The sequence below is a fragment of the Mobula birostris genome, unplaced genomic scaffold (assembly GCF_030028105.1).
Source record: "Mobula birostris isolate sMobBir1 unplaced genomic scaffold, sMobBir1.hap1 scaffold_433, whole genome shotgun sequence".
Lineage (NCBI taxonomy): Eukaryota > Metazoa > Chordata > Chondrichthyes > Myliobatiformes > Myliobatidae > Mobula > Mobula birostris.
This window is the reverse complement of record NW_027277434.1, coordinates 181,820-205,124: the sequence shown is the minus strand read 5'-3', so window position 1 is coordinate 205,124 and position 23,305 is coordinate 181,820. Positions and strand designations below refer to the sequence as shown.

The 23,305-nt window shown below is 50.3% G+C and overlaps 1 protein-coding gene across 1 annotated transcript in view; it reads left to right on the top strand.

The window, feature by feature from the left end:
• LOC140193202 (uncharacterized) overlaps window positions 1-22,935 on the top strand; it is a 47,666-nt gene extending 24,731 nt beyond the window's left edge. Inside the window, exons 2-8 of the mRNA XM_072250602.1 lie at window positions 2,361-2,561; window positions 9,015-9,152; window positions 10,029-10,214; window positions 17,967-18,073; window positions 19,577-19,735; window positions 21,374-21,432; window positions 21,747-22,935. Of these exons, the coding sequence (XP_072106703.1) occupies window positions 2,361-2,561; window positions 9,015-9,152; window positions 10,029-10,214; window positions 17,967-18,073; window positions 19,577-19,735; window positions 21,374-21,432; window positions 21,747-21,919 (1,023 nt within the window). The 3' untranslated portion in view covers window positions 21,920-22,935. The remainder of the gene's footprint in view (window positions 1-2,360; window positions 2,562-9,014; window positions 9,153-10,028; window positions 10,215-17,966; window positions 18,074-19,576; window positions 19,736-21,373; window positions 21,433-21,746) is intronic.
• Window positions 22,936-23,305: the final 370 nt, after the last annotated feature.

Here is a 23,305-nt window from a genome sequence, read left to right as displayed (position 1 = left end):
CTCTCTCCTCACTCCCCTCTCTCCTCACTCCCTCTCTCCTTACCCCCCTCTCTCCTCACCCCCACTTCTCCTCACCCCCACTTCTCCTCACCTCCCCCTCCTCACCTCCCCCTCCTCACACCCCTCTCTCCTCACACCCCTCTCTCCTCACCCATCTCTCTCCTCACTCACCTCTCTCCTCACTCACCTCTCTCCTCACCCACCTCTCTCCTCACCCACCTCTCTCCTCACCCCCCTCTCCTCACCCCCCTCTCTCCTCACCCCCCTCTCTCCTCACCCCCTCTCCTCACACCCCTCTCTCCTCACACCCCTCTCTCCTCACACCCCCCCTCTCTCCTCACACCCCCCTCTCTCCTCACACCCCCTCTCTCCTCACACCCCCTCTCTCCTCACCCCCACTTCTCCTCACCCCCCCTTCCTCACCCCTCTCTCCTCACACCCCTCTCTCCTCACCCATCTCTCTCCTCACCCACCTCTCTCCTCACCCCCTAGCTCTCCTCATCCCCCAGCTCTCGTCACCCCCCTCTCCTCAAACCCCCCTCTCCTCAAACCCCCTCTCTCCTCACACCCCCTCTCTCCTCACACCCCCTCTCTCCTCACACCCCTCTCCTCACACCCCTCTCCTCACCCCCCGCACTTCTCAACCCCCCTATCCTCTCACCCACCTCTCACCTCACCCCCTCTCTCCTCACCCCCCCTCTCTCCTCACCCCCCGCACTTCTCAACCCCCCTATCCTCTCACCCCACCTCTCTCCTCAACCCCTCACCCCCCGCTCTTCTCACCCCCCGCTCTTCTCACCCCCACCGCTCTTCTCACCCTCACCGCTCTTCTCACACCCACACTCTTCTCACACTCCCCTCGCCTAACCACCTCCTCCTCCCTCCCGCTCTTCTCACACCCCAGCTCTTCTCACACCCACACTCTTCTCAACCCCCCCTCTCCTCACCCCCTCCCTCCTCACCTCTCCCTCTCCCCTCACCCCCTCACCTAACCACCTCCTCCTCCCTCCCGCTCTTCTCACACCCACACTGTTCTCACACCCACACTCTTCTCAACCCCCCCTCTCTCCTCACCCCCTCCCCTAACCCATCTCCTAACCTCCATCTCCTAACCTCCATCTCCTAACCCCCCCTCTCCTAACCCCCCCTCTCCTAACCCCCCCTCTCCTAACCCCCCCTCTCCTCACACCCCCTCTCCTCACACCCCCTCTCCTCACACCCCCTCTCCTCACCCCCCCTCTCCTCACCTCCGCTCTCTCCTCACTCCCGCTCTCCTCACCTCCTCCTCTCTGCTCACCACCCTCCCTCACCCCCTCTCTCCTCACCTCGCTCTCTCCTCACCCCCCTCCTCACCCCCCTCTCCACCCCCCGCTCTTCTCAATCTCCCCTCTCTTCTCAGTCTCCCCTCTCTTCTCAACCTCCCCTCTCTCCTCAACCCCCGCTCTCTTCAACCCCCCTCTTTCCTCACCCCACTCTCCTCACCCCCCTCTCCCCTCCTCAACCCCGCTCTCTTCAACCCCGCTCTCTTCACAGCCCTCTCTCCTCACAATCCTCTCTCCTCACCACCCTCTCTCACCTCACCCCTCTCTCCTCACACCCCCACTCTCCTCACCCCCTCTCTCGTCACCCCCCTCTGCTAACCCCCCTCCCTTAACCCCCACACCTCACTCCCCACACCTCATTCCCCACACCTCACCCCCCCTCTCCTCACCCCCCTTCTCCTCACCCCCCCTCCTCACCCCCCCTCTCCTCACCCCCCCTCTCCTCACCCCCCTCTCCTCACTCCCCTCTCCTCACCCCCCCTCTCCTCACCTCCGCTCTCTCCTCACTCCCTCTCTCCTCACCTCCTCCTCTCTGCTCACCACCCTCCCTCACCCCCTCTCTCCTCACCTCGCTCTCTCCTCACCCCCCCTCCTCACCCCCCTCTCCACCCCCCGCTCTTCTCAACCTCCCCTCTCTTCTCAACCTCCCCTCTCTCCTCAACCCCCTCTCTCCTCAACCCCCGCTCTCTTCAACCCCCCTCTTTCCTCACCCCTCCACTCTCCTCACCCCCCTCTCCCGTCCTCTCCCCCTCTTCCCTCACTCCCTCTCCCCTCACCCCCACTGCTCTCCTCCCCCCGCTCTCCTTGCCCCCCGCTCTCCTTGCCCCCCGCTCTCCTCGCCCCCCCCGCTCTCCTCACCCCCCAGCTCTCCTCACCCCTCATCTCTCCTCACTCCCCCGCCCTCCTCACCCTCCACTCTTTTCAACCCTCCACTATTCTCAACCCCTCCCACTCTCACTCTTTTCAACTCCCACTCCTTTCCCACTACTCTCTTCGTCTACTCTCCCAAACTCACTCAGTGCTCCACTCTTCCTCTAGCAGTCTGATGGCCACACTTGCCCCTTCTGTCGCTGTGAGATTCGGGGCACACAGCTGATTGTGGTCGAGCCATTTGCCCCTCGTCAGTGTCGTCCCTCCCCCAGTGCCCCACTGGCTGAGGTGGAGTCAGAGGATGAAGATGAGGAGGACAACTTTGAAGACATGGAGACCCTGGTTGATCAGCTGGCATTGCTCAACAAGGTGAGATCTGAGGTTGGGGCATTGTTGCTCTCTATCTGTGGGACCACCCAAACCCCAGCCACGGTGGAACAATCACTGGGACCATCTAAACCCCATTGGCAGTGGAACCATTTGTGGGACCACCCAAACCCCATCCATGGTGGGATCATCACTGCGACCACATGAACTCCATCTTTAGAGTGACTATCTCTTGGACCACTCAAACCCATCCACACCAGCCATCTCTGAAACAACCTGAACCTCAGCCAGGGTGGAAACTTTGCTGAGACTAACTGAACCCCATCCACAGTGGGATCATATCTGGGATCATCCTAACCATATATGCAATGAGGAAACATCTACTGTGGTCTGCAAAAGTTTGGGCATCCCTGGTCAAAATTTCTGTTACTGTGAATAGTTAAATGAAGATGAACTGATCTCCAAAAGTCATAAAGTTAAAGATGAAATATTCTAATCAACATTTTAAGCAAGATTAGTGTATTATTTTTGTTTTGTACAGTTTTAGAGTGGGGAAGAAAAGAAAAGGAGCATGATGCAAAGGTTTGGGCACTCCGGGAGTTTTGAGCTCTCAGACAACTTTTAACAAGGTCTCAGACCTAATTAGCTTGTTAGGGCTATGACTTGTTCACAGTCATCGTCAGGAAAGGCCAGGTGATGCAAATTTCAAAGCTTTATAAATGCCCTGACTCCTCAAACCCTGACCCAACAATCAGCAGCCATGGGCTCCTCGAAGTATCTGCCTAGCACTCTGAGAATTAAGATAAATGATGCCCACAAAGCAGGAGAAGGCTATAAGAAGATAGCAAAACGTTTTCAGGTAGCCGTTTCCTCAGTTCGTAATGTAATTAAGAAATGGCAGTTAACAGGAACAGTGGAGGTCAAGTTGAGGTCTGGAAGACCAAGAAAACTTTCCAAGAGAACTGCTCGAAGGATTGCTAGAAAGGCAAATCAAAACCCCTGATTGACTGCAAAAGACCTTCAGGAAGATTTAGCAGACTCTGAAGTGGTGGTGCACTGTTCTACTGTGCAGTGACACCTGCACAAATATGACCTTCATGGAAGAGTCATCAGAAGAAAACCTTTCCTGTGTCCTCACCACAAAATTCAATGTCAGAAGTTTACAAAGGAAGATCTAAACAAGCCTGATGCATTTTGGAAACAAGTCCTGTGGACTGATGAAGTTAAAATAGAACTTTTTGGCTGCAATAAACAAAGATATGTTTGGAGAAAAAAGGGTGCAGAATTTCATGAAAAGAACACCTCTCCAACTGTTAAGCACAGGGGTGGATCGATCATGCTTTGGGCTTATGTTGCAGCTAATGGCACAGGGAGCATTTCACTGGTAGAGGGAAGAATGAATTCAATTAAATTCTGGAAGCAAACATCGCACTGTCTGTAAAAAAGCTGAAGATGAAAAAAGGATGGCTTCTACAACAGGATAATGATCCTAAACACACCTCAAAGTTCACAATGGACTACCTCAAGATGCGCAAGCGGAAGGTTTGCCATGGCCCTCACAGTCCCCCGACCTAAACATCATCGAGAATCTGTGGATAGACCTCAAAAGAGCAGTGCATGCAAGACAGCCCAAGAATCTCACAGAACTAGAAGCCTTTTGCAAGAAAGAATGGGCAAAGATCACCTAAACAAGAATTGAAAGACTACAGAAAGCATTTACAAGCTGTGAAACTTGCCAAAGGGGCTGTTACTGACCATGCAGGGTGCCCAGACTTTTGCTTTGGGCCCTTTCCTTTTTTGTTATTTTGAAATTGTAAAAGATGGAAATAAAAAAAAGTAATCTTGCTTAAAATATTAAAGAAATGTGTCATCTTTAATTTTATGCCTTTTGGAAATCAGGTCATCTTTTACTCGCTTAGCTATTCACAGTAACAAATTTTGACCGGGGTGCCCAAACATTTGCATGCCACTGTATATCCCATCCACTGTGGGACCATCTCTGTAACTACCCAAACCTCATATGCAGTGTGACCACCTGATCCCCATTGATGATGGGACCAGTTCTGGAGCCACCTGGATATATTGACCATCTCTAGGAACACCTGCACCTACCCATGGTGGGACCTTCTCAGGGACCACATGAATCTCATCCAGAGTGGGACCATCTCTGGAACCACATTCCCTCCATCCATGACTTATTCCAAAGGTGAATATTGAGGCTTTATAAGGCACTGCCGATGCCTCACTTGGAGTATTGTGAGCAGTTTTAGGCTTCTTATTGTAGAAAGGATGTGCTGACATTAGAGAGGTTTCAAAGGAGGTCCATGAAAATGATTCCAGGATTGAAAGGCTTTTCATATGAGGAACATTTGATGGCTCTGGGCCTGTACTGACTGTAATTCAGAAGAATGAAGGAGGATAAGACATGAAAGAATAGGACCTATCAAGTGTGACAGTGGGAAAATGTGTATGGAACCAGAGGAAGTAGCAGAGGCACTTAATGAATATTTTACTTCAATATTCACTATGGAAAAGGAATTTGGTGATTGTAGTGATGACTTGAAATGGACTGAAAAGCTTGAGCATGTAGATATTAAGAAACAGGATGTGCTGGAGCTTTTGAAAAGCATCAAGTTGAATAAGTTGCCGGGACCGGATGAGATGTATCCCAGGCTACTGTGGGAGACAAGGGAGGAGATTGCTGAGCCTCTGGTGATGATCTTTGCATCATCAATAGGGACGGGAGAGGTTCTGGAGGATTGGAGGGTTGTGGATAGTGTTCCCTTATTGAAGCAAGGCCCCAGGAAATTATAGACCAGGGAGTCTTACTTCAGTGGTTGGTAAGTTGATGGAGAAGATCCTGAGAGGCAGGATTTATGAACATTTGGAGAAGTACAGTATAATATGATTAGGAATAGTCAGCATGGCTTTGTCAAGGGCAGGTCGTGCCTTATGAGCTTGATTGAATTTTTTGAGGATGCAGCTAAACTCATCAATGAAGAAAGAGCAGTAGATGTGGTGTATACGGATTTCAGTAAGGCATTTGATAAGGTATCCCATGCAAGGCTTATTGACAAAGTAAGGAGGCATGGGATCCAAGGGGACATTGCTTTGTGGATCCAGAACTGGCTTGCCCACAGAAGGCAAAGAGTGGTTGTAGACAGGTCATATTCTGCATGGAGTTCGGTCAGCAATGGTGTGCCTCAGGGATCTGTTCTGGGTCCCCTACTCTTCGTGATTTTTATAAATGACCTGGATGAGGAAGTGAAGGGATGGGTTAGTAAGGTTGCTGATGACACAAAGGTTGGGGGTGTTATGGATAGTGTGGAGGGCTGTCACAGATTACAGCAGGACATTGATAGGATGCAAAACTGGGCTGAGAAGTGGCAGATGGAGTTCAACCCAGATAAGTGTGAAGTGGTTCATTTTGGTAGGTCAAATATGATGGCAGAATATAGGATTAATGGTGACTCTTGGCAGTGTGGAGGATCAGAGGGATCTTGGGGTCTGAGTCCATAGGACATTCAAAGCTGCTGCGCAGGTTGACTCTGTGGTTAAGAAGGCATACGGTGCATTGGCCTTCATCAATCGTGGGATTGAGTTTAAGAGCGAGAGGTAATGTTGCAGCTATATAAGACCCTGGTCAGACCCCATTTGGAATACTGTGCTCCGTTCTGGTCACCTCACTACAAGAAGGATGTGGAAACCATAGAAAGGGTGCAGAGGAGATTTACAAGGATGTTGTCTGGATTGGGAAACACGCCTTATGAATACAGGTTGAGTGAAATCGGCCTTTTCTTCTTGGAGCGACGGAGGATGAGAGGTGACCTGATAGAGGTGTATAAGATGATGAGAGGCATTGATCGTGTGAATAGTCAGAAGCTTTTTCCCAGGTCTATAATGGCTGCCACAAGAGGGCACAGGTTTAAGGTGCTTAGGAGTAGGTACAGAGTAGACGGCAGGGGTAGGTTTTTACGCAGAAAGTGGTAAGTGAGTGGAATGGGCTGCTGGCAACAGTGGTGGAGGCGGATACAATATGGTCTTTTAAGAGACTTTTGGATAGGTACATGGAACTTCGAAAAATAGAGGGCTATGGGTAACCCTAGTAATTTCTATGATAGAGATATGTTTGGCACAACTTTGTGGGCCGAAGGGCCTGTATTGTGCTGTAGGTTTTCTATGTTTCTATGGTTCTCATTGAAATCTATTGAATGTTGAAAGGCCTCAACAGAGTGGATGTGGAAAGAATGTTTCCTATGATGCGGAGGCCTAGGACTAGAGGGCACAGCCTCAGAATAGAGTGGTGGATCTGTGGAAGTCAGGCCATTGAGCGTGTTGAAGGCAGGGGTTGATAGGAGCTCGATTCGTGAAGGCATGAAGGGTTACATGGACAAGTCAGGAGATTGGGACTAAAAGCAAATTGGATCGGCCATGATGAAGTGGCAGTGCAGACTCTACGGGCCAAATGGCCTAATTCTGCTCCCATGTCTTATGAAAAAGTTTTCTAAAGGGAGGATGGAATAGCATGGCAACAAGGGAAGTTAGGACAGAATGAAAGCAAAAGTGAAGAAATACAATGCAGCAAATTGTGGGAAGCTACAGTACTGGGAAGCGATTTAAAAATCACCAGAAGACAACTGAAAAAAACAATAAAGAGAGAAAAGATGAACTATGAAGGTAAGCTAACCAGTAATATAAAAGAGGATACCAATAGCTTCTTCACATATATAAAGAGTAAAAGAGAGGCAAGAATGGATATTGGATCACACCTCTCGAGAGATAGTATTGGGGGACAAAGAAATGGCAGAAGAACTCAAATATTTTGTGTCAGCCTTCACAGCAAATGATACCATCAGTATTGCAGAAATTCAAGAGTGTCAGGTGGCTGAAGTGAGTGCAGTTGCTGTTGTAAAGGAGGAGGAGCTTGGGAAGCTGAAAGGTCAGAAGGCAGATAATTCTCTTGGACCAGATGGACTGCTATCCAGGGTTCTGAAAGAGCCAGCTGAAGTCATTGAATCACTGGATTCTAGAATGGCGATGGAGGAATGGAAAATTGCAAATGTCACTCCACTCTTTAAAAAGGGAAAGGGCCAGAAATAAGGAAATTAGTTGGTCTGACTGCAGTGGTTGAGAAGATGTTGGAGTTCATTACTAAAGATGTGGTTTTGATAAAATAAGCTGAAGTCAGCATGGTTTCCCTCAACAGAAAGTCTTGTGTGACAGATCTGTTTGCCTTCTTCAAGGAAAACAAGAGGCACAATAGACAAAGCAGAGTCAATGGTGTTGTTTACTTTGATTTTCAGGAAGCCTTTGACAAGGTACCACACACGAAGCTGCTAAACAAGATAAGAGCCTATCGTATATACTAGCATGGATGATTGGCAGGAAGCAAAGAGTGAGAGTAAAGGGAGCCTTTACTGGCTGGCTACTGGTGACTAGTGGTATTCTACAGAGTTCAGTGTTGGAACCATTTCCTTTTATGTTATATGCAAATGATCTGGATGACAGAAGTGGTGACTTTTATCCAAGTTTGCAGATGATATGAAGGTAGGTGGAGGGGCAGATAGTGTTGAAGGCAAGTACAATGAGTAATTATGTAGACTATTGTGAGAAATTGGATGTGCAAAGGGACTTGGGAGTCCTCATGCAGGATTCCCTGCAGGTTAACTTGCAGGTTGAGTTGGTGGTAAGGAATGCAAATGCAATGTTAGCATTCATTTCAAGAGGACTAGAATGTGAAAGCAAGATTGTGATGCTGAGACTTTATAAAGCATCGTTCAGACTGCACTTGGAGTATTGTGACAAGTTTTGGGTCCCGTATCTGAGAAAAGATGTACTGCCATTGGAGGGGGTCCAGAGGAGGTTTGCAGGAATGACCAAAGAATGGACGAGTTAATGTATGATTGCTCTGGGCCTACACTCACTGGACTGCAGAAGAATAAAGTGGGTGGGAATCACCAAAACATCAAATATTGAAATATGTAGATAACAGACATGGAGAGGATGTCTCCAACAGTGGGAGCGTCTCGGCCAAAGGGTAAAGGCTCAAAATACAAGGACGTCTCCTTCGAACAGAGTTGAGGAATGAGAACAAGTATGACAAATCTTTGGAATTCATTGCCACAGATGGCTATGGAGGCCAAGTTTTTCAGTATATTTAAACTGGAGGTTAATAGGTTCTTGATTAGTCAGGGCATCAGACATTACAGGGAGAAGGCAGGAGAATGGCTTTGAGACATATAATATATCAGCCATGATGGAATAGTGAGGCAGACACGCTGGGTTCAATGGCCTAATTCTGCTCCTATGTCTTCTGGTCGTATGGATGGAGGGAAATGGACTCGTGCAGACTGTCGGGATTAGTTTAATTTGGCAATGTTTTCAGCACAGTCCCTGTGGGCTGAAGGGCCTGGTCCTGTGGGTAAGGGGCCTGTTCCTGTACAGTACTGGTCCACATTCTATGATCTGACACTTCTTTCTCTGCTCACCCCACAGGAGAACCGAGACCACCCGGAGACCCCGCCTGCTTGTCCCCCTGTCCCACCACGGACTGACCTGTCGGGTTCCCAGGGTAACGGCCGTGTCCCTCAACCTCCCTGCCGCAGGTTCGGCAGTCCACCCTCTGTGCCCCAGGTAAGATCAATACCTCACCGTGGGACCCCTCACCCATCTCCTCTTGCACCCTCAGTTCCCCGGGACACCTCACACTCTCGGCCCCACCTTCTCCTTGGATCCCAAACCATCCCTCTCCACCCCAAAACCAACTCCAACACCCAACTCCCATGACTCTATTCCCCTGAATCTGTACCCCGACTCACCTACACCCTGCCTTACCCATGGGACAGGGGAGTGGTGAGGTCTCAGTCGGGAGTTTGGGAGTGTAATAGGAGGATCTCTCCGAGGGCAGGGGAAAGGATTTCAGAGTTCTGCACTCTGAACTTCTTCCCCACCCTCCCACTGTCTCCTTGTCTGTGACTGCCCACAGCTACACATGGGGAGGGGGAGGTGACAAAGGAAGAATAGGGAGGAGGGTGGGAGGAGGGAGAGAGGGTGGAAGGGGAAGGAAGGAGGGTGTGGGGAGGGAAGGGAGAACAGGATCAGGAGGGTATGTACCAGAAGAAACAAACATTTAAGTCTCTCTCAACCCCTCCCCTCTCTCTCACTTCACCTCCCCCATATCTTCCTAATGCTAACCCATTCACCTACCCCCAAATATCCCTTCCCTTTCATTTCCCACCCCCTCACCGCTCATCCTCTCCAACCTGCTCTTCTACCACATCCTCTTCCTCATTCCACTCTCCTCCATTCACACCTACTGTCCCTTGTCTTCTCATCACCCTCACCTTCCCTTTTCTCTTCTCAACATCACCTAACCCCTACCCCCCACTCCCCCTCTCTCACCTGCCCCTCCTCCCCACCCCTTTTCCCCTACACCCTTCTCCCCCTCCACCACCCCCCTCTACACCCTCCTCCTACGTCTGCCTCACCCTCTTCCTCTCTGTCCCTCAGGCCAGTCCAAAGGTGCCGGCCACGGTAGAGCTGCCTGTCTTGACACTGATCCAGGAGCGGATGAGGAACCGTCCCCTGCCGAGGGTTCCCATTTCCAGGAGAGGAGCCGGGCATCGCCAGGGCACCGAGCTGACTGCCTGGGACCTCCTTGGCCGCAGGGGCGCTGAGCGCCGGCACGTAGCAGTGGTGAGGGTGAAGAAAGCTCAGGGGGGTGGCAGTGAAGGATGGGTAGGGCCTCAGGAGGAGTGGTTTGAGTGAGGAGGGAGGAGCTGAGGAGGAAGGATATCGGGGCAGGGGTGAGCAGGGAGGTATAGAGATAGGGTTGAGGATGGAGAGGGTGAGGGCAAGGAGTGGCGGGCGTAAGGAGGTAGGGGTGAGGATGAGGGGTGGTGATGGGTATTGGTGACGTGGTCGGTATGTTACAGATGACACCACCCTGGGTGGTGTGGTGGAGAGTATAGAAGGTCTTTGAGGTTGAGAGGTGACACCATAACACCGTAATATATAGGAGCAGAATTAGGCCATTTGCCCATCGAGTCTGCTCTACCATTTCATCATGACTTATCCAATTTTCCTCTCGGCCCTAATATCCTGCCTTCTCCCTGTATCTCTTCATGTGCTGGCCAATCAACAATTTATCAACCTCTGCATTAAATATACGTACAGACTTGACCTCAACAGCTGCCTGTGGCAATGAATTCACAGATTCACCAACTTCCAGCTCAAGAAATTTCTCCTCAGCTCCATTTTAAAAGGACGCCCCTCTATTCTGAGGCTGTGTCCTCTGGTCTTAGACTGTTCCATTATAGGAAACATCCTTTCCACATCTGCTCTGTGAAAGCTTTTCATCATTTGATAGGCTTCAATGAGGTGACCCCTCGTTCTTCTGAATTCCAGTGAATTCCAGTGAAGAGCCATCAAACAATCTGCATATGACACACCATTTAATCCTGGAATCATTTCTGTTGAACTCTTTTGAACCTTCTCCAGTGTCAGCACATCCTTTCTATGATAAGGGGCCCAAGATTGCTCACAATATTCCAAGTGAGGCCTCACCTGTGCTTTATAAATTCTCAATATTACGTCCTGGCTTTTTCATTCTAGGTTCTCTTGAAATGAATGTTAACATCACATTTGCCTTCCTCACTACAGACTCAATCTACAAATTAACCTTCAAGGAATCCTGCACAAGAACTTCCAGCAACACACACAAATTGCTGGTGGAACGCAGCAGGCCAGACAGCATCCATAGGAAGAAGCACAGTCGACATTTCGGGTCGAGAAGGGATGCTGTCTGGCCTGCTGCGTTCCACCAGCATTTTGTGTCTGTTGCTTGAATTTCCAGCATGTGCAGATTTTCTCGTGTTTACAAGAACTTCCAAGTCCCTTTGTGCCTCAGATTTTTGTATTTTCTCTCCATTTAGAAAATAGTCAACCGTTTCATGTTTTCTTCCAAAGTGCATTACCATACACTTTCCGACACTGTGTTCCGTCCCCTATTTCTTTGCCCATGCTCCCAATCTAAGTCCTTCTCTAGCCTCTCAACTTCTTCAAAACTACCTTCCCCTCCACCTCTTTTCATATCATCCAAATGATTGACATATAACATTAAAAAATCGGTCCCAACACTGACTCCTGTGGAACACCACTAGTCACTGCAGCCAGTCAGAAAAGTCTCCCTTTATTCTCACTCTTTGCGTTCTGCTAATTTGCTTCTGCTTTATCTATGCTAGAATCTTTCCTCTAATCCCATGGACTCCTAGTTTGTAAGCAGCCTCACGTGTGGCACCTAGTCAAAGACCTTCTGAAAATCCAAGTACACAACATCAATTGATTCTCCTTTGTCTATCCCGCTTGTTATTTCTTTGTTTCCAACAGATTTGTCAGGCAAGATTTTCCCTTGTGGAAACCATGCTGACTACGGCTTATGTTATCATGTGCCTCTAAGTAGCCTGAGACCTCCTACTGAATAATCGACTCCAAAATCTTCCCAACCACTGAGGTCAAGTTAATTGGCCTGTAGTTTCCTTTTTTTTTTGCCATTCTCCCTTCTTGAAGTGTGGAATTTTCCAGTCTTTTGGAACCATTCCAGAATCTAGTGATTCTTGAACGATCACTACTAATGCCTCCACAATCTCTTCAGCTACCTCCTCCAGAACCCTGACGTGTACACCATCTGGTCCAAGTGCCTTATCTACCTTCAGACCTTTCGGTTTCCCAAGAACTTTCTTTTTAGTTATGCCAGTTATAGTAACTTTACATAATCCATGACTCCTTACACCTGGAACTTCCAACATACTGCTAGTGCCTTCCACAGTGAAGAATGCTGCCAAAATATTTAATCAGTTTGTTGGTTAGTCCACTGTTCCATATTACTACCTCTCCAGCATCTTTTTTTTTTGTCCAGAGGTCTGATATCCATGCTCATCTCTGTTTTACAATTTATATATCTGAAGAAACTTCTGGTATCCACTTTAATATTATTGGATAACTTTCTTTTGTATTCCAACTTTACCTTCTTAATTACTTTTTTTATTTACCTCCTGTTGGGTTTTTAAAGTATCCCAATCCTCTAACTTCTCACAAATATTTGCTCTATTATATGACAGTTCTTTGGCCTTTATGTTGGCTTTGACTCTCTTGTTAGCCATAGTTGTGTCATCTTTCCTTCTGAATACTTCTTCTTCTTTGGGATGTATATAACTTGTGCCTTCTAGTGTTTAAGTCTTCCTGATGTGGCTGATTTTTTGGCTTGTGCTTAGGCTCATGTGTTGTTTATTTTGTGCCTATAAGTTGTGTGCCTTGTTGTGTATATCTGTGTTTCTTGTATTTGTAATTTTAGCAACCTGTTATGAATTGTACAGCACTTTGGTCAACATGGATTATTTTTAAATGTGCTTTATCAATAAACTTGACTTGACTTCCAAGTTGCTTCTAGATTGCTCTGCCATCATCTCTGTCAGTGTTCTTTTACAATCAATTCTGGCCAACTCCTCTCTCAAGCTTTTGTAATTACATTTATTCCACTGTAACAGTGATACATCTGACTTTAGCTTCTCCTTCTCAAATTAGATTAGATTAGATTAGATGCAACTTTATTGTCACTGTGCCGAGTACAGATAAAAAGCCAATGAAATGCAGTTAGCATCTGACCAGAAATGCAAAGAATAGTGTTATTTACAAAATAACTGCGAATAAGAAGTAGGTGCTACAGCACACAAATATAAAAGTACTGAGACAGTCCAATATGGGTGTAATACTGCTTAGCGCTGTGATGTGAGGTTCAGCAGGGTCACAGCCTCAGGGAAGAAGCTCTTCCTGTGCCTACTGGTGCGGGAGCAGAGGCTCCTGTAGCGCCTACCGGATGGGAGGAGAGTAAAAAGTCCATGGTTAGGGTGAGATGCATCCTTGATAATGCTTTTCGCCCTGCCCAGGCAGCGTTTATGGTAGATGTTCTCAATGGTGGGCAATTGGGTGCCGATAATCCGCTGGGCAGTTTTCACCCGCTGGAGTGCTTTGCAGTCCAATACAGGACAATTGCCATACCACACTGAGATGCAGTTGGTGGGTATGCTCTCAATGGCACAGCAGTAAAAGTCCGTCAGTATTCTGGGACAGCGGTGAGCTTCTTTGATGCTCCGCAGGAAATAAAGGCGCTGTTCCACCTTTTTCAGCAGGATGGAGGAGTCCAGGGACCAGGTGAGATCCTCAGAAAGGTGGACACCAAGGAATTTGAAGCTTGATACACGCTCCACCACAGCTCCGTTGATGTAGATGGGGACATGAGTGTGGCTCCCAGCATGCCTGAGGTCCACAGTGATCTCCTTGGCCTTCTGGGTGTTAAAGGCCAGGTTGTTGTCGGCACACCACGCGGCCAGGTGCTAGACCTCATCCCTGTAGGCCGTGTCATCATCCCTTCTGATCAGGCCAACCACTGTGGTGTCGTCTGCGAACTTGATTATGGAGTTAGAACCATGTACAGGAACGCAGTCATAGGTGAAAAGGGAGTACAGAAGAGGGCTCAGCACACAGCCTTGAGGCACGCCGGTGTTCAGGGTGAGAGTGGAGGGGGAGAGGTTGTCTAACTTAACTGATTAGGGTCTGTTAGTCAGAAAGTCCAAGGTCCTATTGCAGAGGGATGAGCTGATACCAAGCTGGCGAAGTTTGGTGATCAGCTTGGAGGGGATCACAGTATTGAATGCTGAACTAAAGTCAATGAACAGCATTCTGACATAAGAGTTGAGGCTGTCCAGGTGAGTCAGGGCAAAGTGAAGTGCCGTGGAGATGGCGTCCTCTGTTGACCTGTTGGTGCGATAGGCAAATTGATGGGGGTCCAGGGTAGTGGGCAGACAGAATTTCAGATGTGATAGAACCAGTCTCTCAAAGCACTTTGCAATGATGGGGGTGAGTGCAACTGGGCGGAAGTCATTCAGGCCCGTGGCAGTGGAATGCTTTGGCACTGGCACGATGGTGGCAATCTTGAAGCTTGTGGGGACAATGGCCTTGGCCATGGACAGATTAAAAATGTCTTTGAAGACCCCAGCCAACTGCCCTGCTCAGACTCTGAGCACACGGCCAGGTATTCCATCTGGACCAGTTGCCTTCCGTACATTCACCCTGCTCAGGGTGGCGCAAATATCGGAGGTGGAAAGTGAGAGAGGCAGTTCACCAGGTGGGAGATCCGCTTTGAGGGTGACCTCCTTGTTCTCTCGGTCAAAGCGAGCGTAGAAGTAATTGAGCTCATCAGGGAGGGTAGCAGAGCTGGAAGGGGGCACAGTACTAGGTGGTTTGAAGTCTGTAATGACCTGTATGCCTTGTCACATGCGCCAGTTCTCTGAGGAGTTGAAATGCTCCTCGATTCTCTGTTTGTATATGTGTTTAGCCTGAGAGATTCCCCTCCCCATGTTGGCCCTGGCTGAGCTGTAAGTCTCCCAGTCTCCAGACCTGAAGGCTGAATCTCTGGCTTTAAGCAGGAGGAGAACTTTTCTGTTCATCCATGGTTTCTGATTGGGGAAAACTTTTATTTGTTTTTGTGATGTCACTCTATCTGCACACTTGTTGATGTGCTCAAGGACAGAGTTGGTATATAAGTTAATGTTAATCTGAGAGTCTGTGGTGGCATGGGCAGCAAACGTGCTCCAGTCTGTGTGCTGGAGTTGGTGCTGAAGAGCAGAGTCAGCACTCTCCAGCCAGATCGTAACAGTCTTGATTGTGGGTTTCACGCGTTTAATGACCGGGCTATACTTGTGAATCAGAAACAATGAAAGATGGTCCCACTGTCCCAGGTGGGGGAGGGTAGTGGCTTTGTAAGTGTCAGCCACATTTGTGTAGACATGATCTAATGTTTTATTTCCCCTTGTGGTGCATGATACATTTTGGTAAAATTTTGGAAACACGGTATGTAGGTTACAAAGTCCCCAGCGACAATAAAGGCTCCGTCTGGATGCAATCTCGGCAGCTTGCTAATAGTAGCACTGAGGTCTTTCATGGCTACCTTAGCATTAACATCCAGTGGTACATAAACTGCGACAGCAATGATGCATGTAAACGCTCGAGGTTGATAAAAAAGTCTGCACTTAATAATCAGGTATTCCAAATCAGCAAAGCAATAAATGTCAGCAATGGTAGAGTTAGTGCACCATGATCGATTCACGTAGATGCATAAACCACCTCCCCTACTTTTACCTGTCGCTGTTGCAGCTCTGTCAGCCCTGAAGACCGTGCGCCCTTCCAGTTCCATCACGTTGTTTGGAACATCACTGTTTAACCACGTCTCCGTAAAAAACATGATGTTGCAATCCAGAAGCCTTCTTTGTATGAGGGTCCAAGTCCTTAGTTCATCCAGCTTGCTTATCAGAGACGGAACATTGGCGAGGAAGATGCTAGGTAGCGCTGGCCAGTGTGGATTTAGTCTTAGCCTAGCACGCAAACCTCCACGCTTCCCCCGTCTTTGTTTATGGTCTCGATGCTGGCGCCAGGCCCTTCCGGTCGGAGCGAGTGGATGAAATCTCAGGGTGAAGTCGATCATATTATGAACACCTCTCCTTAGGGTTCCTTTACCTTATGCTCTCTAATCAATTCTGTTTCATTGCACAACACCTAGCCCAGAATAGCTGATCCTCTCGTGGACTCTAAAAAGCTGTCTCGTAGGCACTCTAGAAATTAACCCCCCCTGGAATCCTGCACCAAACTAAGTTTCCAAATCAACCTGCATATTGAAACGCCCATGATGATTGTAACATTGCCCTTTAGGCATGCATTTCCTATGTCCTGTTGTAATTTGTAGACCACATCCTGGTGGTGACGGGTTTTGGTGACATGCCTGGTGCGTTACACACTGGGTGGTGCGGTAGACAGTGAGGAAAAGGTCTCTCAGGAGGACGGGTGAGGACGAGAGTGGTGACGGGTGCACGTGATGTGTTCAGTATGCAATGGATGGTATCACACAGGGTGGACAGTGGAAAAGGGTCTCTCAGGTCACAGTGGGATCAGGGTCAGCTGGGGAACTGGGCCGAGGAATGGCAGGTGAAGTTTAACACAGGCAAGTGCATGGACACAGTTTGGGAAGTGAAACAAGGCTGGGACTTGTACAGTAAAGAGTGAGGCCTGGGGAGTGTTGTAGAACAGAGAAACACGGAGATACAGGCATATGGTTCCCTGAGACTAGTAACACAATTACTCAAACTGCATGTGGGCAATGAAAAATTTACTTGTGGCAGCATCCGATGCTCACAGCATCAGATACACAACATACCCAAAAAATACAAATATAACTTATGCTATACATAATTTTTTCAAGAAAGAACACATTTAGTGCAAAAAAAAACTCTTCGTTTAAAGTGATCAAAGTGGTCATCCCACTTTTGTCATACTGAGGTGTGATTAAAGTGATACAGTCATTGGCATCCACAGCGCAGAAACAGGCCCTTTGGCCCATCTAGTCTGTGCCAGATCATTTACTACTGCCTACTCCCATCGACCGTCACTCAAACCACAGGTCTCCATACTCCTACCATCCATGGACCTGTCCAAATTTGTCTTAAATGTTGAAATTAAGCTCGCACTCACCACTTACACTGGCAGCTCGTTGCACTCGCTCACCACACTCGGAGCAAATAAGATTCCCCTTATGCTTCCCTTAAGTAGTTCACCGTTCAGCCCTGTGAAAGGGTTGTACGAGTTGATTGCAGAATGGTTGAATGGAAGTAGCTGTTCATGAACCAGGTGTGGAACCTCAAGCTGCTGTACCTCCTGCCCGATGGGAGGCGTGAGAAGATGGCATGGCGTGGACCTTTGATGGATGTTGTCTTTTTGAGGCAGCATCTCTTGTAGATACTGCTGATGGTGGGGAGGGAGGTGCCTATGGTATATTGGGCAGAATCTGCTGCTCTCTGCAGATTCCAATGTTCTTCACATTCAAATTGCCGCACCAGGTCATGGTGCTACCAGTCAGGACACTTCCAGCAGTACACCTGTAGAAGTTTGTTTGACTGTTCAATAAACAGGTTGGCGAAGAAGGTGTCTGAGATGCAGGTGGTCACTGGTCAGGGCACAGAGGAAACGAGTTGTGATACTATGTGATACTTGTACAAGACGTTGGTAAGACCGCGCTTGGAGTACTCTGTGCGGTTCTGGTCACCCAGCTATAGGAAGGATGTCATTAAGCTGGAGAGGGTGCAGGAAAGATTCACGAGGATGTTTCCGGGACTGGAGGGCGTGAGTTATCAGGAGAGACTTGACAGACTGGGACTGTCATCCCTGGAGCGAAGAAGGTCGAGGGGTGACCTCACAGAGGTTTATAAAGGTTCAATTTTATTGTCACCATATGTACAACCAAACAAATCAACCTTCCTCCAGACCATGGTGCACCGACAAACCACATATCACAACAGCGGTTGGTGTTGAGGGGCTGGCCTGACCTTCCCTCTCATCCACTAGGAGACCCGCCTGGACATTGACGTGGACCCGAAATATACAGAGCCACAGCCCCAACCCCACCTCTCCACTGCCGACAGAAACTCGATTGACCTGAACTCAACCGCACAGTAAGATTCGAAATCTTGTCAGCCCCCTCCATCTCTTCAACCCCCTCTTCATTTTCTACTGCTCAAAAATCTCCTCTTCCCCATTTCTCCCACTCCCCTCATCTACTCCCTGCATCTTCCACTTCCCCTCTCCTCCCCTCTTCCCTTCTTCCGCTCTCCTCCCCCACTCCTAGCCTCTTCCCTCTCGCCCCTCCCACTCTCCTCCCTCCCATTCTCACCTCTCCCACTCTCATCCCCTCACTCTCCCCCCACACCTACTATCCTCCAACTCCCACTCTCCCCTTCCATCACCCCTCCACCTTCTACCATCCCATCTCCATCTCCCTTCCATCTCTCCCCTCTCCTCCCCTCTTCCCCTCTCCTCCCCTCTTCCCTTCTTCCCCTCTCCTCCTCTCCCTTCTTCCCCATTCCCCCACCTGTCCTCCTACCTTCTCTCTCTACCCTCTCTCTCTACTCTCTCTCTGCACCCTCTCTCTCTACCCTCTCTCTACCCTTCTCTATCCCCCTCTCTAGCCCCCTCTCTATCCCCCCTCTAGCTCTCTCCACCCCTGCTCTCTCTCTCCACCCACACACTCTCCAACTCCCAACTCTGTCTCCCACCACGCACTCCCCCCTCTTCCCCCACTCTCTCCCCCTTCCCCCATCTCAACCATTCCCCTCTCCTCTTTTTCCCTGTATGCACTTATCTCCAACTACCCCTTCCCTTCTTCTTATCCCTCCTCATATTTTCATCTTAACTTCCCTACTCTTTCCAATTTCCTCCATCCCCTCCGCCACCCCCCTTTTCCCCGGTGTCTCAGCGGAACTAAATTTAATCAGTGAATAATGATAATTTTCTCTCTCCCTGTCTGTCTCTGCCTGTATCTCCCCATTTCCCTTGCCTGTCGCTCTCCACTTGTTTCCCCTGGTGTCCCCCCAATTGTCTCTCTCTGTCCTCCCCATTGTCTTTGCCTGTCACTCCCCATCTCACCCTGTCTGTCTGTACCCACCTGTGTCTCTCCATGTCCTTGCCTCTCTCTTCCTGCCTGTCAATTTCTGTCTGTTTACACCTGTCTTCGGATTTGTCTACACCTGTTAATCCCATACCTGACTCGTGCACCCTCTCTCCCGGTCTCCCTGTGGCTGTCTCCACTCCCTGTCCCCTGCGTAAACACCCCTGTACCCCTGTCGTCTCCACATCCTGCCGTCTGTCTCATCTCCATCTGTCTCCCCAAATCTCTGCACCGTGAATCCTCTTGTCTCCCTGTCTCACCTCCCTTCATGCCTGCCTGTGTCCCCACATCTGTCTCGTCCCCTCTTGCCCCTGTGTAACCTTCCCATCCTGTCTCACTGAACCCTGTCTTGTCATCCCACTGCTGACTTGCTTCCCCATCTTGTCTTCCTGATCCATCTCCCTGCATCACCACCCCGCTCCCCGCCTCACCTACCGTACGTGGCATTGTCTCCCCACGCCCTGTCTCGTCACCCCACCCCCTCGTCTCACCGCTGTCTGGCTGTGAGTAGGCTGCCTGGCTGCTCTTCGCTCTCCCACCTGGACTGGTGGAGTGAGGAAGATGACGAGGACGAGGAAGAGGTGACGGACTTGTCGGCAATCTGCACAAAGCCCGGCCCTAACAATGGGACTCTCACACACTCTCTCCCCGTCACAGGGAGGCTCACAGGGTAAAAGTTCTCTCTGCCTCCCCACCTCATTCTTCTCTACTTCACCCTCTCCTGCCACCGGCCCTGCAGTCACCCCTCCCATTAAGACCCTCTTCATCACCACCCCCCCCACTCCCAGATAACTCACACACCCCAAAACAAGGAGACACTCCTCCTCATCCCTCCCACTGACACCACCCTCACTATCCTTCCTGAAACCCTCCACATCAATCCCTCCGTCCCCTCCTCATCCCTCCCAGTGACACTGCCCTCACTACCCTTCCTGAAACCCTCCACACGAATCCCTCCATCCCCTCCTCATCCCTCCCACTGACACCACCCTCACTACCCTTCCTGAAACCTTCCACACCTGTCCCTCCGACCCTCCTCATCCCTCCCACTGACACCACCCTCACTACCCTTCCTGAAACCCTTCACACCTGTCCCTCTGTCCCCTCCTCATCCCTCCCACTGACACCACCCTCACTACCCTTCCTGAAACCCTCCACACCTGTCCCTCTGTCTCCTCCTCATCCTTCCCACTGACACCACCCTCACTACCCTTCCTGAAACCCTCCACACCTGTCCCTCCAACCCTCCTCATCCCTCCCACTGACACTGTCCTCACTACCCTTCCTGAAACCCTCCACATCTGTCCCTCTGTCCTCTCCTCATCCCTCCCACTGACACCGCCCTCACTACCCTTCCTGAAACCCTCCACATCTGTCCCTCTGTCCTCTCCTCATCCCTCCCACTGACACCGCCCTCACTACCCTTCCTGAAACCCTCCACATCTGTCCCTCTGACCCTCCTCATCCCTCCCACTGACACTGCCCTCACTACCCTTCCTGAAACCCTCCATACCAATCCCTCCGTCCCCTCCTCATCCCTCCCACTGAAACCACCCTCACTACCCTTCCTGAAACCCTCCACACCTGTCCCTCCGACCCTCCTCATCTCTCCCACTGACACCACCCTCACTACCCTTCCTGAAACCCCCCACACCAATCCCTCCGTCCCCTCCTCATCCCTCCCACTGACACCGCCCTCACCACCCTTCCTGAAACCCTCCACACCTGTCCCTCCGACCCTCCTCATCCCTCCCACTGACACCGCCCTCACTACCCTTCCTGAAACCCTCCACACCTATCCCTCTGTCCCCTCCTCAACCCTCCCACTGACACTGCCCTCACTACCCTTCCTGAAACCCTCCGCACCTGTCCCTCCGACCCTCCTCATCCCTCCCACTGACACCACCTTCACTACCCTTCCTGAAACCCTCCACACCTGTCCCTCTGTCCCCTCCTCATCCCTCCCACTGACACCACCCTCACTACCCTTCCTGAAACCCTCCACACCTGTCCCTCTGTCCCCTCCTCATCCCTCCCACTGACACTGCCCTCACTACCCTTCCTGAAACCCTCCACATCCCTCTCTCTGTCCTCTCCTCACACAGACACACACCAACCAGCCTTCTTAAAACCCTCCTCATCAGTCCCTCCATCCCCTCCTCATCCCTCCCACCAACACCACCCTATTTGCTGTCCCTCCCTCCTTGCTGTGCCTCGCATCTCACATGACCCTGTTGCCCCCTCCCCCACCGTGTTCATGACCGGGGACTCTGACCCTCACCCCTAACTGTGTCCTCACTGCCCACAGGCCAGGCCAGACTGCGTGTGGAGCCTCCTCACTGTCACAGTCGCCGAGATGCCCCCCAGGTGGGTGGTCAGGCTGTGCCTGGCATGGGGGGAGGGTGGGCAATAAGATTTGCAGAGAGTGGGAAGAGGAGATTGGAGTTGTTGGACGGCGAGAAGGGATCGGAATTGATTACTGGTGTAAGGAAGTTGAAGGGGAGGGTCCTGGGTAGATTGTGGGTTAGCAGCGGGTGTGGGGGTTTCATTAGGGTTAGGATTGCGAAGAGGAGGGAATGAGGTTCAGCGGGGATGGTGGGGTTCGGGGTCATTGTGGGGCTGGAGGGGTGGTGGCGAATTCTCTGCTCTGCCCCCACTCCAGTCTGCTCTGCTCCTGATAGGTCACCCAGTGGAGCTCCCCCCAATCGATCCGGCGGCCTGTGCCACGCTGCAGAGGGAGGGATTCCCACTTGAAGAGATCCACAAGGCGCTGTCCATCTCCAGCAACAACATGCAGCTAGCGCGCATCATCCTTTCGGAGTTCGTGCCGAGCCACAGACCCCAGTCCTCCTGATTCTGGGCTGCATCATGGACTCCCGTGATCGCTACCGCTTACCCCTCCCTGCACCCCGGGGGGTGGGGGGGGGGGTCCACCGAATGAATACACCATTGGCTGGATGTGGCACTGGACAAGAGAGGAATCACAGGATCCACCGGCCCCTGGTCTCTGGCGTATCGGGTCTCTGCATCGCTGGATCACTGGCTGGAGAGCAGCCACTGCTGAAGGAAGGGCTCCAGACCCCTCGCTCACTGGATTCCTTGTTCACAAAGTGTAAACCACAACGTCTCCCAAACACTGCCTGTGTTCCTGACTCACTCTGGCTGGACACACAACAGCCATGGGCCCACCCAACCAGTGTCACCTCTCCGACACGGGGTCATGATACTACACACTTCCATTCATTAACTACCCCCACCCTGTCTTTGTATCCCCCTCAGGTCCCAACATTCCCCCCTGTCTCTGTAACCCTTCCGGCCCCTACACGCCTCCCTGTCTCTGTGAACGCCTCTGGAATCTACACCTCCACACCGCACCCCCCCCCTCCCCACACCCTTCTCTGGGACTCTCCGTCCCTCCACCCTGTCTCTGTAACCCGTCCCTCCTCCGACCCCTATGCCACTTCCCATCTCCGTGACCCCTCCAACACTAACACCCCTCCCCACTCAGTGGTTCTGTCACTGACACAACCCTGCTGGGGTGGGAGGGGGTGAATGAGATGCCCCTGGGGCGAATGCTAAACTAGCCTGCAGTTCTGTGAGTATACGGCAGGTGGCAGTGGTTACCCGTGGCTCAGGGCAGAAGACGACCAAAATGATACAGGAGGAATTTGGCCCTTCGAGTGTGCTTTGCCATTTCATCATGGCTAATTCATTATCCCTCTCAATCCCAACACAACTCTTTCCTCCTTGTTCCTTCCATCGTAGTCCCCATTCCCCCTCGTCTGGAAGTATATCTGTAATGCACACAGTATTTTGAATGGTTCAAGACTATATCTTGTAAATGTTATTAAACATTTTGTGGAAAACTCAGCTGGATAAGGATTTTTCAACACCACACCATTTGAACTTGATGTTGTTCAATATTTCTTGGAGTTCAACAGCTGAATTATTCCTAACACAATTGATTTAAAACACAATTTAAAACAAAGAGTCTAAGTGTCAGAGACCCCTTTGGCCCATCACCACTGTGCTAACCATCCAACACCTCTTGTACACCCAGGACCCAGTGAGAGTCTGTGTTCTGTCAGACACCAGTCACTGACATCCGCTGCAGTGACTCCAGTCCCTCTGTGATCATTATATGATTGAATTCATACTGCAATTTGAGAGGGAGAAGCATGTATCAATGTCACAATCGAATAAAGGGAATTGCAGAGGCATGAGAGAGGAGCTTTACCAG